The following is a 15,692-nucleotide window of genomic DNA, read 5'->3' on the forward strand; positions in this document are numbered from 1 at the left end:
TTTAAAAAAAAAGGCTTTTGTGAGGATGAAATGAGTTAATATGCATACTAAAAGAAGCGCCCATCATACAGCAATTGCTTGTAATTACTATGTAGTTATATAAAACTTGGGGCTGTTCCTTGCTACAGTTTCATGTGTGGAAGTATACTATGCCTCTTTGGGTGCATTCACTCCTCCCAATCATCTTATCGGTAACTGTTATCCTCATTTCACAGAGGAGGCAGCTGAAACTCAGAGAGATACAGTAACTTGCCCAAGGCCGCAAAGCTAATCAGTGTAATTTGCACCTGGATCTGCTCTACTCCAGGGGCTGACCCTTAAGAACCCCTCTGTGCCACCTCTGTTGGTAAATGCCCACTGAGACCCTCCAAAGTAATCCTTCTACCCCCACCTCTGGCTCCAGGTTCCCACCTGCTGGTCACCAGTATGCAGGAATCCCCAACAACACCGACACCTTCAGCTCCCAGCCAGTCCTTAATCTCCACCCAGGACCCGTCCTCCACTACAGGTCAAGTTTTGAGCTTAGGTCCACAGCTCTCAAAGGCCTCGGTCCCACCCCCTGTGAAGTCCAGGGGCCCAAATTCTGGGGCTGGCGTACGTCGGATGCGCAGGATTATCGCCGAGGATGCTGAGTGGTCACTGGCCATCGTGCCCCTGCTCACAGAGCTCTGTATTCAGAACATTGTCAAGAACTTCCAGAGTGAGTCGGTCCCTGCCTGGGTCAGGAGGGAGAAGGCCAGGAGTGGGGCAGGGTGGGTGGGGGCTGCCTGGAGGAGAGGCCTTGGAGGCTGGGCCCTGGGGCAGCCCCTGCCCTCACACAGCATCCTCATCTCCACTCAACACTTCTCTTTACCCCTGCGGCCAGGACAATTTCTTCTGCTATCCCTACTTTCAGTCCCCACCAGACTCACACCCACACTGTGCCCTCCATGCCTATGCCCTCTCCTCACCTTTCCCACTCTCTCCAGCAAAACCCAGCCCAAACGCTATCTACCTCCTCCTCCAGAAAGCCCTCCCTGGTTGATCAACCTCCACTCCCTTGGAGTCTTCCATGGCATGTATAGGTTCTTGGTTTGTTCTGCACTCTGTATATGTTCAAGCCTTTCAGAGATGAGTCGCCAGCCTCTTCTACTGGATCGGGGGCTCTCTGAGGACAGGGCTATCATTTTGTCTACAGCACCTATCACCGCCTGACCTACAATATATTTGTTTGACTTGTTTATGGTCTGCCTCCCCTCAGAAGAGGGAGCGGCTTCCTCTGTTTTGTTCACTCTTGTATGCTCAGCACTTAGAACAGTGTCTGGCACATAACAAGCGCTCAACTTTTTGTTTGTTTGTTTTGAAATGAATGAATCAAATCAAGTTGGGAACCTCTGAAGTCAGGGATTGTCTCCACCATCAGACTAAGTGATGACTGAGGGCTGGACCTGAGATTCTTCCTCAGCCTGGGAACTCCCTGGAACCAGATGCTAAGATAGCAGCCTTCAGCCATGGAATACCCCAAAGCCTGGGGCTGTGTCTCCCCCTCAGACTGAGCCCCCCTGAGAGTAAAGTCTGTCTTCTCTTTCACACTGGGGCTCCCTGAGGGTAGGGGAGGGTATTCCCTTTCCTTGGTGCCCCCAGGCAGGCCCAGCCCAGGGCACCATGCTGTGCTGTCCCCAAGCAGTGACTCTTGCTTGCCTTCCTCTGTTCCCAAAGACAACCCTATCCTGAAGCAGCTGCTCCCACAGCACCAGCAGAAGGTCCTGAACTACCTATCTCCTGACCTGCCACTGGCTGTGACCGCCAACCTGATCGATGATGAGAGCTACTGGCACCGCTGCTGCATGCATCGCTGGCCTGTGTGCCACGTGGACAGTCATGGAGGCAGCTGGAAGTGCATGTTCTTCGAGCGGCACCTGGAGAACCTGCTAAAGCACTTCATCCCAGGCACCACGGACCCCGCGATGATCCTCGACCTGCTGCCTCTGTGCAAGAACTACGTGCGCAGGATCCGTGTGGATCAGTTCCTTCCGCCCGTGCATCTACCACCCCGGCCGCGGAGTGGGGACCAGTCCGACTCCGGCAGCGAGGGAGAGATGGAGGAGCCCACCATGGACCACTACCAACTGAATGACCTGGTGGCTGGCCTGAGCCAGTTGGAGGAGCTGGACCTGGTGTACAGTGTCAAGGACTGTGGCATGAATTTCGAGTGGAACCTGTTCCTCTTCACTTACCGCGACTGCCACTCCCTGGCGGCTACCATCAAGGAATGCCACACTCTCAAGGTACCATCATCCACCCCCAGCCTTCCCCCATTTCCCATTCTCAGTGTCTCTCAGATTCCCTGCCCGCTCCGCTATAGTCATCTTCCTCCTTCCATTTCCATATTCATTGGCCAAGTGTCATTTTATGCACCCTGCACCCAGCTGGGCTCTGGGGATGCAGAAATGAACAAGGCACTGCCCTCCCCCAGTTCACCAGCCATTTATTCATCCAACAAACATCTGTGCTCTGGGCCCTGTCCTAGGTGCTGAAGAGTCAGCATTGAGCAAAATTATACCATTTGTGCCGTGTGGAGCTAACAGTCTAGTGCAATAAAAGGCACTAATCAGCAATCACATAAATGTAAAATTGCAACTAGGGTTGGGATGCCAGATTTAGCAAATTAAAAAAAAAAGAAAAAAGAAACAGGATGTCCAATTAAATTTGAATTCCAGATATACATCAAATAATTTTTCAGTATAAGTATGTCCCAAATATTCTAGTTGGATGAGGGAGAGCCAACCAGGAAATCAGAGAAGATAAGCGACAAGGCATTGTGTCACCAAACCAAGGGAGGGCTGTGTTTCAAGAAGAGGGGGTAAGCAGCAATGGGGTGGGATGGGGGTGGAGCTTGGGCCTAGATTTAGCAAACATGGAAGTCATTGAGGGAGCTCTATGTCAGTGGAGTGCCAGGAGCAGAGGCCAGGTTGGAGTGGTTTATGTAGAGAGAGGGAAGTGAGGAAACGGGATGACTGTGATGAACTTTTTCAAGAACTTGGCTGTGAAGGGGGCGGAAGGTAGAGTAGTAAATAGATGAGGGGTTTGGATTTTCTTAAGAAGAAACTTCCATGTGTTTAAAACCAATGCAAAGTTTCATCCAATTGCAAGAAAGGGGTTGAGTACAGGACAGAGGCACAGATTCATTGACCAAGGAAGGTTCCTGAGAAGGCAGGAGAGGTGGGATCCAGGACTGAAGTAGGGCAGTTGGCTCTGGGCAGAGGGGAGAGTGGATGTGGATGGGTAGCAATGCATTTGTGTTTAGTATTAGGAAAATAAGGGGTTCCCATTCAATGGCTGGGGAGGCGGGGGGAGATTTACTTGCTGAAAGGAGGCTGTAGGGTGGCCCCTGAATTTTGAGGAGGCTGGAGAAGGTTGAAATGGTTGTTGTAGATTAAGAGAAAGTATGTCGACCAGAGAAACAGAGTTGAATTGGCACACAGCATTGAGGGCCTATTGGTGGTGCCGGTGAAACCAATCAGTCCTGTCATGTGATGTTTTTCATCATGTCAGTTGCCTGGGCACAGACTTGCAGAAAATAGAGAGAGGGCTGGATCTAGGATTGGAGCTTTGCCAGATAGATGCAATGAAAAGACAAGAAGGGCTAAGAAGAATGTAAAGAAAGGAGAGGACTGCAGGATAGGGAGACAGTGGGGAGGCCAGCCACTCCCAGGTCTCAAGGAAGAGCGGGGAGTGGAACAAGCCAGTGAGAAGGAAAGGGAAAGGGACGCCCACCTCCAATATTTACAATGTTAGCCCTACCCCCTTTCTTTTATTTTTTCCCCCCATCCCATCCATTTCCTGGTTCTTACCCTTCCCACTTTTCCTCTCGTTCTTATCCTGGCAATCTCCTTCACAAAGTTCCTCTCTTTGCCATGGTGGATCTTAGCTAGCTGAGGAGGATGCAGGGGGGGGCTGCAGACCTGGTTTCGAAACCTGCCCCCAATAGCTTAATCACAATGTGACTCTGGGTAAATGAGGTGCCTACCCTAAGCCTCTATTTTCTATCTGTGAAATAGAGAGAACTTGTTCTACCTCACTGGGATGCTGAGGGTGAGAGACAATGGTTCTGAAATGTTCTAGCAGCATGCCCAGCACATAGTAATTTCTCAAGAAATGGTAGCCTTTCCCTTCTACTACCTGCCACCAATTCTGCACTCCTCTGCCCTGCTAGGTAGGCCTGCCCCCAGCAACCCCCACCCAAGAGCCAACCAGGTGACCAACACAGAGTGAGCAAAAGCTCAGGCCTCCCTGTGGCTCCCTCCTCTACCCTCAGAAGGTAGGTAGGCAGGCAGGCTATCCCTGACTGCCAGCTGCTGTAGACCCCTTATCTGCCCACAGATCTTTAGGCTGACTCGAAGCAAGGTGGACGACGACAAGGCACGCATCCTAATCCACAGCCTCCTGGACCACCCGGCCCTCGAGGAGCTGGACCTGTCCCACAACCTCATTGGGGACCGTGGCGTGCGCGCTGCTGCCAAGCTGCTGAGCCACAGCCGCCTGCGTGTGCTCAACCTGGCCAACAACCAAGTTCGTGCGCCTGGTGCCCAGTCACTGGCTCATGCCCTGGCACACAACACCAGCCTCCTTTCCCTCAACCTGCGCCTCAACTGCATTGAGGACGAGGGCGGCCAGGCACTGGCCCACGCCTTGCAGACCAATAAGTGCCTCACCACGCTGCACCTTGGCGGCAATGAGCTTTCAGAGCCCACGGCCACACTCCTTTCCCTGGTGCTGTCCATCAACACCACGCTCACCAGCATCAACCTGTCCTGCAACCACATAGGACTGGTGAGCCGCAGCTTCTGGGGCCTTGAGGGTGGGGATGGAAGCCAACCATCAGGGGGTACCTACAGGGTGATTGTTAAGATCACAGACTTGATTTACCTGGTTGAAACACTGGCTCTGCCACTTAGCACTTGGTTAAGTTCCTTAACATTTTGGGGCCTCCATTTTCTCCTCTGTAAAGTGGGGATCATAATAGTATCTACTTCTAAGTGTTGTTACTAGAAGGATTAAATGAGTTATATTGGTAAAACAATTAACCATTGCAGGCACTGGCTAGGCCAATTACTCCGGGTTATACGCTATGCTAGGCACCTAACATCCATTAGTTTCCCTTTATTTTTTATTTATTTTTTTTTAAAGATTTTATTGGGTGAGGGAGAGGAACAGCACTGGGGAATCGGGGAAGGGGAACAGACAAGTTGCTGTCCTTTTGTTCTTTAGTCTAGTTGTGAAGGATGCTGCTTCTCTGGCCCATGTTAGTATTATCATTGCGCTCTTCCCGGGTGAGGCAGATCGGTCGCTGGCCTCTGGATGGCCGCTCACAGCAGCTCTTGGCAGCTCACACCGGCTGCTGGCCACTCATGCTGGCTGCTGGCCACAAACGGTAGCTTATGGCAGCCCACTACAGCAGGGGCTGCAGCCTACGCTGTCGCTGGCGACTCACGACAGCCCAGCTCCAGGTCGAGCTGTTGTTCACCATCTTATCTATAGAGGGCAGTGTCACTGGCCCCCTTGTGGGATCCAAACTGGGGCCCTGCTGCTCAGAGCTGGCGTCCCAAGCCAGCTCTTAACCAACGCGCCACTCGGCTGGCCCCATTAGTTTCCCTTTAATCCTCAAGGTTTTCTAGTAAAATGTGTATTCTTAACCCTACTTTACAGATGGGAAATTAAGTCTCAGAGATGGTAGCGAGTTTCCCAAGAGCATCCAGTCAGTAGAAAGTGGCAGAGCTGTGATTCAAACCCAGGACTGACTGAAAGCCAGGGTCCTTTCCCATAGACAGTGTCTCTCACATTTTCTTGATCAAGTCTTCAGAGTAAGAAATGCAATTTACATGAACACCTAGTGAGCCTATACATCAGTATAATATAATTGAAATTCATTTCTACTGCCTGTGACGTATGCTGATGTTTTCCTTTATACTCTACTATATGTTTTTTATAAATGCTTCTGTATTACATTGACTGCAATACACTATTGGGTCAAATGATGGAACAGCAGCATTCTGCCTCCTAACATGAAATTCTTTCTCACTGGTCCTGGCCTACCCAACCCAGAAGGGGCTGGAGCTGTGAGGAGTAGTGAGGAGGGTCCTCTATGCACTTCAGTTAGGGCCCTGCACCTTCTACTAAACCTCCCCAACGAACAGGCTTGCTCACACACACCCTGTCTCCAGGGGAAGTACTCTTGGCTACAAGTAACAGAAGGCTGAGCCAGGAAATGGCTTACACAAGAGGAATATTCATCATGTCCCATAATCAGAAGCCCCAAGATAGGGGTTTCTACGGTTGGAAAATTCCTTGGCTCGGTGCCAGCCTCTACTCTGCCCACTGCAGCTCAGTTACTCCTCACGTGATCCCAAGATGGCTGTTGCAGTTCACATAGGGCCATGCTCAGGGGCAGAAAAAGGGAGAACACTCCCTCTTTTGTTCTCTTTTCGGAATGAGGAAAACCCTCCCAGAAGCCATTCCCTCCAAACTTCTTCTTCACATCTCATTAGCCAAGTTTGTCTAATGCCCATGGCTGAACAGGAGGAATGCAATTACCATCATTGCCATAGAGCCATGTTTTTCAAATCACTGCAGTTGAAAAATCAATTTAGTGAGTCTTGAGCACCATTTTTCTTATGGAACAGGATAGAATGAGATAGGATAGGACGGAATAGAATAGAAAATGCCAGCATGCTGCACAAATAGGTTAAGTGCTGTTCCGTGGAACTTTTGTTCCAGTCACCTCTCTGTATAAATATATGTGTATGTCTGATCCTGGGTAGTAATGTGAAATGATCCCTTCCCTTGTACTCCTCTCCCAGGATGGTGGGAAGCAGCTCCTGGAAGGCATGTCAGACAACAAGACCCTCCTCGAGTTTGACTTGCGCCTGTCCGATGTAGCCCAGGAGAGCGAGTACCTCATTGGACAGGCCCTCTGTGCCAACCGTGAAGCAGCCCGCCAGAGGGCCTTGAAGGCCAGCCACTTCATGTCCCCACTCACTGCCAAGGGCCCTGAGAACCCTTCCAGATAAGATGAGGGATAGGGCTGGGGCAGTGACCATACCTGGGTCACTGCCCCAGCCCTATCCCTCGTTTCATGTCCCCACCATGCCTGCTGCAGTGTCCAGAGGGATGGAGGAGTGGAAAACCATGAAAATCTTTAGGGTGTGATCAAGAGTTGTGTGGATAAAGATAGGAGGAGGGGGCGGGGCCTAGGATAGGAGGAGAAAGGTATGAAGTGGGGCGCAGCCCCCTGCCCTGGGAGAGGGACCCTCTAAAAACAACTGACTTTTTCCAGGTATAGGGAAAGGCAGAGAGGACTCTGAGGGACTGTGCCTGCCCAGACTCTCCCACAGGGTCGCCCATCTCCTTGACTGTCCCCCTACACGCTATAGCAGAGCTTTGTCTGGATCGTCCACCCTCACCCCTGCAGATGCCACCTCCCTATTACTTGACTCTGCTTAAGTGACCCAGTTCTACAGGCCATGCCATCCCCTAATCTTCTCCCCCAACCTGGGAAGGGGGAAACAGTGGTGACCCCAGAGAGCTTCTCATGGGAGGAGATGGTGGGGGAAGCGCCACACTGGGAAGGGAAGTCAGTGAGTCATCCACAACTTTATTATCCAGTTTGATTTGTACAATCTTTGCGCTTGGAAATCCATGACAGAAAGGCCACAGTGTGATGCACCCAATTGACAGAGACCTGTCTTTTCCCCAGCCAGGCCCAGCCCACCCCACAAGCCCTTGTCCCCAGGAGCCTTCCAGGTACCCTCCACCAGTCACTGTGTGGCTGCCCACCCTGGAGCCACACCCACAGGAATCCCATCGACCCATGGGGCCACAAGAGGATCTGACTGATAGATTCAGGCCAAGCCCCATTTCCCATCCTCCTCAGGCTGAGGGACTCGGCACCTCCATATCTGTGTTTCCAAAGGGTTGGTCATGGGCTGCAACCACAGCCTAGGGGTGCCTGCTCTCTGGGGACTCCTTCCAACAAGCAAGCACTGAGCAGAGCACCGAAGGGGGCTTGGGAGTGACTGCACGTGGGTGCCTGTCCGGGCAACCTAGAGTCTGTCTGTGCCTGATACCCTCTGACAGTTCCAGAGTGCAAATGTGTAGGTGTGAGGGTGTGTATACATAGCCACAGCTGCTAGCAGAGGTTCTAATTAGAGAAACAAGAACATTCAGTGTAAAGTTTAATTTTAGAGATTAATTAATTTTCTGGTTTTCCTTTTCCCTGGCAATCAATAAAGCTACCAAAGAAACAGACCAAAGAATTGGTTTCTCTCTAAGTCTGTGCATGTGTGGGGTGGGAGGTGAGGCTGTCTGTGTGAGAACACCTAGGCAGAAATGGTTAATACAGGCAAAAATAATAAGGCCCCTTTCCCCTTCTCCCAGCTCAGGATCTATCTCAGAAATGACCTGAAGGAGGAGGAGCCGGGTTCCTCCCTCCTTGGAGCCAGGAGGTATCCAGCCTGCCCCCACACAAGGGCAAGACATCCAGGTGCCAGCTGGCCAAGAACTGGGGCCTGAGGCCACAGCTCACCATCTATATCTCACAGATGTCTGTCCAGAGCAAAGAGGCGTGCTCCAACCAACCAGGTTCCTGAGGAGCACAGACTCGGGGTCTAGGAGGGTTCAGTGTTGGCAAGCAGGTGGGCACTGCTGCCCAGGGAAACCTAAAGGGCAGCTGTTCCCTCCTGCCCACGCCTCCCCACCTTCAGCCCCCCCCTCCCTTCCCACTCAGCCACCTCCACAGGAAAATAAAGCTCAACTCCGATGGGCCATGGTGTCCCCATAATCTGTGCCTCCCAAGTCTCTCCCCCACCCCCAGGAAGGAGAGCAGGGGGGCCAGAGGAGATGTTGCATAGGTGGAGGCCATGCCCATTGTGGGTGCAGGCCTGACTAGGCTGGAGGAAGATGAGAGAGGCTGCAGGAAGGGAAGCTCTGATGGCTCAGGTGAGGTGAGAAGCATCAGGGATGAGCAATGTCGGGCGGCCCAAGGTCTATCCTCTCCAGCTTGAAATGTGAGCTCTATCTCTGGGCACTGATTTTGCTGGGAAAACTTCAGCTGGGGGAGTTAGGAGGGCAGTGGGGTTGTACACGAACATGCACACGGAAGCGCATCAGGGTGGGAGTGGTGAGGAGAGAAGGTGGCATCAGAGCTCTGAGGGAACAGGATGTGGGGCCAGGGCCCTGGTCACGGTGGCAGGCTGCCTCTTTGAAGACCCTGGGACACACAGCAGGGCTTCTTCAGCTCATGGTATAGAAGGACAGTGGGGTCGGGCAAGATTTAGAGAATTCCTGCCTCTGACTCTGCCCTTGGAATTGAGTATTTCTCCATCCGGGGCTTGTGACATTGTCCTCAGCCCTGCAAAGGCAATGTGTGGGGACAACCACTCTCCACTCCTCCCCCCAGAAAGTCTGGGGAAGGCAAGGGCTGCCCTCCACAGACAGGCCTTCCTTTGGAGGCCCTTTCTCTCTACCCTTCACTGCTCTCTCCTCCCAACTCCCATCTGCTTCCAGAGTTCCCCACTGCCACCCAGGTCTGTCTCCCATTCTCCCCACTCATTTCACCTTGGTCAGCTTTAAGGAATGCCTCCCGGGTGGCTATCTCGCCCTCTCTGAAGGGAGCGCCCTCCCAGAATCCAGGTCAGGAGACTAGTGCCCGGTGGACTGAGAAGGACTGAGGTACACTCCTGTCTCCTCCCCGTTGGCAACCTGTCTCCTCCCTACTGGCAACAGCTCTTCAGAGCCAGGGGAGCAGGACCGGAGGGAGGAGACTGACGTCTGTGTGGTGAGCACAGTCCCTCCAGGACCCAGGGTCTGAGGCCCAGAGAAATAAACAGCAGTGGAGGGAGTGGTAGAAAGGAAACCCCGATCTTTGGGGCCAGCGGCAAGAGGAGGATGGCAACATTTCCACGTTTTTGAGATGGAGTATCCGGGCTGACACCTGGCCCGGGCCTCAGACCCACTGAATTCATTAGCTGGTTGGAAGCCAGCCCTGCTGTTCACCAAACCACCGCCCCCTCAGTAGAGAAAGGCCCCCGGGGGCGGAGGGGGGGGGGCAGGCAGCGGAGGAAGGAAAGCCCCAATTTCCTTTCCCCACAGCCTCTGATCCTCTCTGGCTGCACAGCTAGGGCCTCTCTCTTGAGGTGAGGCCTAACACGGGTCCCACATCACAGTTGCCACATAACAGTCAGAAGATCTGTTGAAAGGCTGGATGGAAAATCTCGAGTGTGCGTGTTGGAGGAGGAGGTGTCCCCTTAGGAACTCAGGGGCAGGCCCGGAAGAGAGAACTCTGCCCCGGTGGGATTCTCCAGGAACTGCCGACCCCCTCCCGCTCATCTGTCTATGTACAGGGCAGGCGGGGGTCTCCAGCCCCATCGAGGTCTGTCCCGCGAACCCTCCCCTCCCCTCAGTACAGCCTCAGTCATCATCACGACTCTCTGCTACACGCAGGGAGCACAGTCCGGCGAGGGGCAGGAGGAAGGCCGGCGGGCCTGTCGGGGGCCCTTGGTCACAGTGAGGTCTCCACGCAGGAGCCGTGGCGGTGCAGCGGCCGGTGGCTGTGGCCCAGACACCCCTCCTGCCGGTGCACAATGAGGACCGGGAAGTAGAGGGCATCGTGGTAGGGCGGCGGCGGCCCGCCTTCCTCCTCGTCTTCGTCTTCATCGTCCCCCATGCTGGCCTGGCTCGACAGCCGCGTCTGCTCCGTGGGACAGCTCGCCTCATTGACGCTCCCGCTCCGGCTGCGCCACAGGCAGCTGCGCCGCGAGCCGTAGAGGCGACCAAGCGAGAAGCGGCTGCCCCCGCAGCCTGGCCCTCCGCCGGGCCCCGGACCGGCCCGCGGGCTGGCGCAGATACTCAAGGCGCTGCGTGAGAAGATGGACGAGCTGCTGACCGCACGCTGGCAGTGCTCGCAGCTGCGCCGGTACGGGGCCACGCCCGCCGCGCCAGGGCCGCCCACCCCGCCGTAGCGGCAAGTGGGCGCGTAGCCGCCCGCCGTGCCTCCGGCACTGCGCGCTGCCAGCCCAGCCAAATCCATGAGCACCGCCTCGGAGTAGCTGGGCACCAGCTGCTGGTTAGAGCGGATGTGCCACTCGAGCTCCGTGCTGTCCACCGTGTTGACCCGCGGCAGGCGGTGGGTGAGCGGGGGCAGCAGCTCGTCGCTGGGGCTCAGGCCGCCCGCACTGCTGGCGGAGCCCGGGCCCTCCAGACCGAAGAGCTTCTCCACGTGGTAGTGTGCGTAGGCCGTGCGATACTCGGCCAGCACGCGCAATGGCCACGACAGCGTCAGCAGCGCCGCGGCCCAGAAAGCCGAGGAGCAGGCGTACCACGGAGGCCTGGCCGGGTCCGGGAAGGCCACCATGAACTCGCGGAAGTCCACGTTCTTGAGGTGCATGCCCTCGCGCGCCTCCATGTAGTCGTCCAGGCCCTCGTTCTCGGCGAAGAAGCGCGCGCGCTGGCACAGGTACGCGTTCTCGGCCTCCACACTGGCAAAGCTGAAGCACTTGGTGAAGCGCAGCCGCGTGGCTGGCGCGCCCTCCAGACCCACCAGGGCCTTGGACACGTCGCGGACCCCGCAACGCGCGTAGTCGAATTCGGCCTCCGCCACGTGCGTATTAACACGCTCATGGTAGACCTGCGGTGCCGGGGAAGGCGGTGGGAGTCGCTTTTGTCTGCTCACCCCGCTCTCCCACCGCTGCTCTTGTTGCCTGGTGAAACCCTAAGCCCATCCTGGTTTTGATATCGGTTGGAGCGGGTAGGAGCATCTCATCTGGTTTATAGAGAAACTGAGGCCCTTAGCTTAATCAGTGAGTTAGAGATAAGGGCAGGACTCAACCTCACCCCTACCTGTGTGGGCTCTAATTTTAATTGAATTCTGCTTCCTCTGAGAGTCCTGGCCATGAACTGCTCAGCTGACTTGCCTGACCTTTTGCCATTGCTTCCATTGTCCCACACTGCCCCCTCATCACCACAAACAGTCTGCCCCCTCTTTCCTTTTACAAATATGTTTCCACATACGCCCTGGGGAGGAGCTCCAGGTCGAAGGCCTTTGTCTCTGGTCTCCGTTTCCACCTTAGCTATCACCCAGCCTACCCTCCTGGTTGTCATAGGCTAGGGCCTCTTTACCCATCCCAGTACTGAGACGGATGGCACGCTCATCTGGGAATATCTCCTCCTCCTTCTTCTCCAGGACTCTAACATGTCTAATCCTGAAGGGACCAGGCAAGCGCCGATTGACCATTCCCCCCACCACCACTGTCCTTGGGGCTTCCCCGGCCTACCTCCACCTTTTTGCCAGCTGACCCCCACCTCTGGTAGCCTTGGACTTCGGATCCAGGGCCCTAGGTTTGAATCTAGCACTACCACGTAGAAGCTGCAGACGTTTGGTAAGTCCCTGAGCTTAGGTCTCCTTACCTGTGAAACAGGACTTGGTAGCAGCCACTTCACTGAACAGGTGAGAGCATGCTCTGAGACAGTGCATGTGAAGCCGTCTCCGACCACTAAGCACTAAACCGTGTAAACCCTGGAGCCAGACTGACTGGGTTCAAATCCCAGCTCCCCGACATACTAGCTGTTTGACTTAGGGCAAGTTACTTAACCTCTCCAAGCCTCAGTTTCTTCATCTGTAAAACAGGGATTATAGTTACCTACCTCGTTGGGTTGTTATGAGGGTTAAATAAATGATTTTTGTAAAGTACTTAAGAGTAGAGCCTGGCTCCTGGTGTTTGCTGTTATTATTATGGTTGTTGTTACTGCCCTTCTGTTGCAGTGCCCACGAGAGCTCACTGGTACCTGTGCTCCTCCCCCTGGGGACAGTCAGGCAGGATCCCAGCACCCCCTTCCCTTCCCATCTGGACTGCCCTGTATTCCCCTTCAGTCCCTCACCTGGGTGGTGGTGTAGGCGTCTCCATTGCGGTATCGGGTGACCTGGCGGGTGCGCCGGACATAGTGGTAGCTGATGGCCTTCCACCAGATGCAGGGCGTGGCCTGCTGCATTCGGCCCACACGCTCCCGAACACTGCTCACATCAACACGGTGCTGCAGCTCATGGCGGGCTTGGCAGTGCCAACACTCCACCAGGTAGACGGCGTACAGCATGAGTAGGAAGGCCAGGGGGATGTAGACATAGCCGTTGGAGCAGGGGCTGTCATGGTACATGAGGCTGTTGCCCTGGTAGGCGCTGCTGAAGGTGAGGCGGGTCACTGTGGTGACGTGGCACCAGGCCACGGCCCCCAGGCAGCCGTACATGAGCAGGGAGAGCAGCAGGCACTTCCAGTGGGATTCACGGCAGAGGGACTTGGTGAAAGAGGGCTGGATGGGACGCTGCTGCTCAGAGGGGCAGGGAGAGTGGCCGAGATGAGAGGGAAGTGAGACAGAGTGGCAGGACCCAGCACAGAGATGGATGCAGGGATGGAGGGGCAGAGGCCAGCACCAGAGATGACAGAGACAGGAATGTGGAGAGAGGGGTGCCAAAGATCAAAGATAAACACAGAAGTGATCCAGAGTAAGCCATGGGGACAGGAAAAGGGAACAGAAGGCCAGTACAGGGAAGTGCAACGAGAAAGACACCCCAAGAAGCAGAAAGGGATCCAAGCCAGAGGTGGAGGAAGAGGCCCAGGTGGCAAAGAAGACACAGATGTATAGGATGGCACACAGAGAAACAGAGTCCAAAGACACAAAGATGGCAGTGAAACAGGAGAAGGTGGATGGGGAAGACAGGAGAGGACAGACAGGCATCAGCAAAGGCGGGTCCCCAGCCCGGACCCCTTCCAGGTGTTCCACTGACATCAGCTTCCCACTTAATTTAATAAATAAATTCCAGATTCTTTTCAGCCCTACGGGCTGGAGGAACCACCCCTCTTTGGCCCATACACTTCTGCGTCCCTCACAGACAATTAGCCTCATACCTCCTTTGGAGAGGTCCCCCAGGAAACTCCAGGCCCTGTCTCCCCACATTGTGGATCCCAGGCCTCCTGTGAGTCGCCTCCTGCACCCTAACATCCTTCCCCTATTCTAAGATGGGAGGGAGGGGGCGGGTGTCCCTGAGCAGAAGGCAGTCCCAGAGGAGATACCTAGGAGGGCAGATGCATGTGGCTGGAGAGAGGAGATGTGGGATGGGGGCTGGGAGAGAGGACAGAAGAGGTTTGCAGCCCAGACATTTGTCAAGAAAACAAATTTCTTGGTGCTCTCCCGGGGCCTGTTAAAGCACTTGGTGCGTTCTGTCCCATGGTCACCCCAGTGACTTGTTTACATGTCTGGCTCTACCACTAGACTGGGTGCTACTAAGGGCAGGGCACCATCCTTTTTGCACCCTGGCTGCCTGCCATGATGCTGGCACCCAGTAGCCACTTAACAGTTGGGTATCGAGTGGGATTTCTGGTGGTGCCTGGGCCTTCCCACTCCTCCCTGCTGTCTAGCTTTAGGAACCCTGAACACACCCTCCTGCTGAGATCCCCACTTATTCCTTCAATTCCCAGGGCCTGACCTGGAGGCTTGCCAGGGGAAGGGAGAAAAGGGTATAAAGGAAGAGCACAGTGACAAGCACTGGGTCCTGGACCTGGTGTGAAATCAAGGGAAAGATCTGGAAGTGCAGAGAGATAGGTGGGCTAGGAAATAACACACAGTGTAAACAAACCAGGTTGGGGCACATGAGCCTTTCAGGGAGCCTTGTCCTTGGGGGGGCGAGGGTTGTATATTTGTGTAACTACCTGGGTGTGCACTTGTCCCAATGAGAGCACATCTGAAAGGGGCCCTACCTGCAGGCCCCTCTGCCTGTGTGTTTCTGCCCTAGTGCAGTGTGCATGAGTGTGCATGGGAGATCCGGGTGTTCCTGGTACTTTCCTTAGTCTCTTTGTCTCAAGGTTCAGAGGACTGAAGAGTAAGGCCTCCTAACTAGGGATATGCTTAGTACCAACACTCTGAAGGATTCCTGGGCTCAGGGCCCCCTGGGGGTACTGCATGGACATTGGGAGAGAGGTGCAACCACACACACACACACACTCCCAGTGACGGGGATGCCTCACCTCTGTACACATTTGACCTTCTTAGGACCCCAGCTCGGGTAACACCACCATTTGCCCCTGGTACTCTCCTGCCTCTGCAGCCCCTACAAATCGCCCTGTCTGGCCTTCAAGATAGCATCCCCTCCGCGAGATACGATCCCTCTTACCATCCCTACCCCCATCCGCCCAGGGTCCCCGAGGCTCCGCCCCTAGGCCCCTCCCCCTGTCCGGGACCCCCGAGCCCCGCCCCCGGCGCGGCCCCTTCCCCGCCACCGTGGACAGCTCCGGCCGCTGCGTTAGGGCAGCAGCGCGGGACTGCGGCTGCGGCGGCCGGCTCGGAGTGCGGGGCGCCGGCCGCGCTGCGGTGGAACCGGCGGGGGCCGCGCGAGGCGGGGGATGGGGGGGCCAGACTGCGGCCGCGCCCGGGGAAGGGGCGCCTCTAGCTCTCACCTCCTCTCGGGCGGGGCCCTCGTCTGCCGCCGCCGTGAGCTCCTCCGGGACCCCGGGGCCGCCGCCGCCGCCGCCGCCGCCGGCGCTCTCTCCCACGGCCGAGCCAGGGGGGGACATGGCGTAGAGGGGGCGCGTCGAGCTCAGGGCCTCCCGGGGGGCTGCCGGGGGCCGGGGGCATCCTGCGCGGGCCCTGGGGAGGGGGCAGGAGGGGGC

The 15,692-nt window shown here is 55.5% G+C and overlaps 2 protein-coding genes across 4 annotated transcripts in view; one reads left to right on the plus strand and one right to left on the minus strand.

The window, feature by feature from the left end:
• The window catches only part of DRC5 (dynein regulatory complex subunit 5), a 17,181-nt gene extending 10,131 nt beyond the window's left edge, over positions 1-7,050 (plus strand). For all 3 annotated transcript variants that reach the window (XM_019642771.1, XM_019642773.1, XM_019642772.1), the window contains exons 3-6: positions 404-700; positions 1,699-2,267; positions 4,363-4,812; positions 6,840-7,050. In XM_019642771.1, the coding sequence (XP_019498316.1) occupies positions 427-700; positions 1,699-2,267; positions 4,363-4,812; positions 6,840-7,049 (1,503 nt within the window). In that variant the 5' untranslated portion in view covers positions 404-426 and the 3' untranslated portion in view covers position 7,050. The remainder of the gene's footprint in view (positions 1-403; positions 701-1,698; positions 2,268-4,362; positions 4,813-6,839) is intronic.
• A 563-nt stretch (positions 7,051-7,613) lies between these two features.
• On the minus strand, positions 7,614-15,686 carry TMEM151B (transmembrane protein 151B). Its single transcript, XM_019642770.1, has 3 exons — positions 15,480-15,686; positions 12,913-13,353; positions 7,614-11,662 (listed from the first exon to the last, which is right to left on the minus strand). The coding sequence occupies exons 1-3, from the start codon at positions 15,594-15,596 to the stop codon at positions 10,538-10,540; spliced, it is 1,683 nt and encodes a 560-aa protein (XP_019498315.1). The 5' UTR covers positions 15,597-15,686; the 3' UTR covers positions 7,614-10,537.
• Between the last annotated feature and the right edge of the window lie 6 nt (positions 15,687-15,692).

Source organism: Hipposideros armiger, unplaced genomic scaffold (genome assembly GCF_001890085.2).
Source record: "Hipposideros armiger isolate ML-2016 unplaced genomic scaffold, ASM189008v1 scaffold_72, whole genome shotgun sequence".
NCBI lineage: Eukaryota > Metazoa > Chordata > Mammalia > Chiroptera > Hipposideridae > Hipposideros > Hipposideros armiger.

Bases quoted from the DNA above. Each gene is read 5' to 3' on its own strand.
- TMEM151B (XM_019642770.1), bottom strand. From the start codon at position 15,596: ATGTCCCCCCCTGGCTCGGCCGTGGGAGAGAGCGCCGGCGGCGGCGGC. The intron at 13,354-15,479 runs GTGAGAGCTAGA...CCCTCTGAGCAG, and splicing joins AGGGCCCCGCCCGAGAGGAG to CAGCGTCCCATCCAGCCCTC. The intron at 11,663-12,912 runs GTGAGGGACTGA...CCGGCACCGCAG, and splicing joins ACGCCTACACCACCACCCAG to GTCTACCATGAGCGTGTTAA.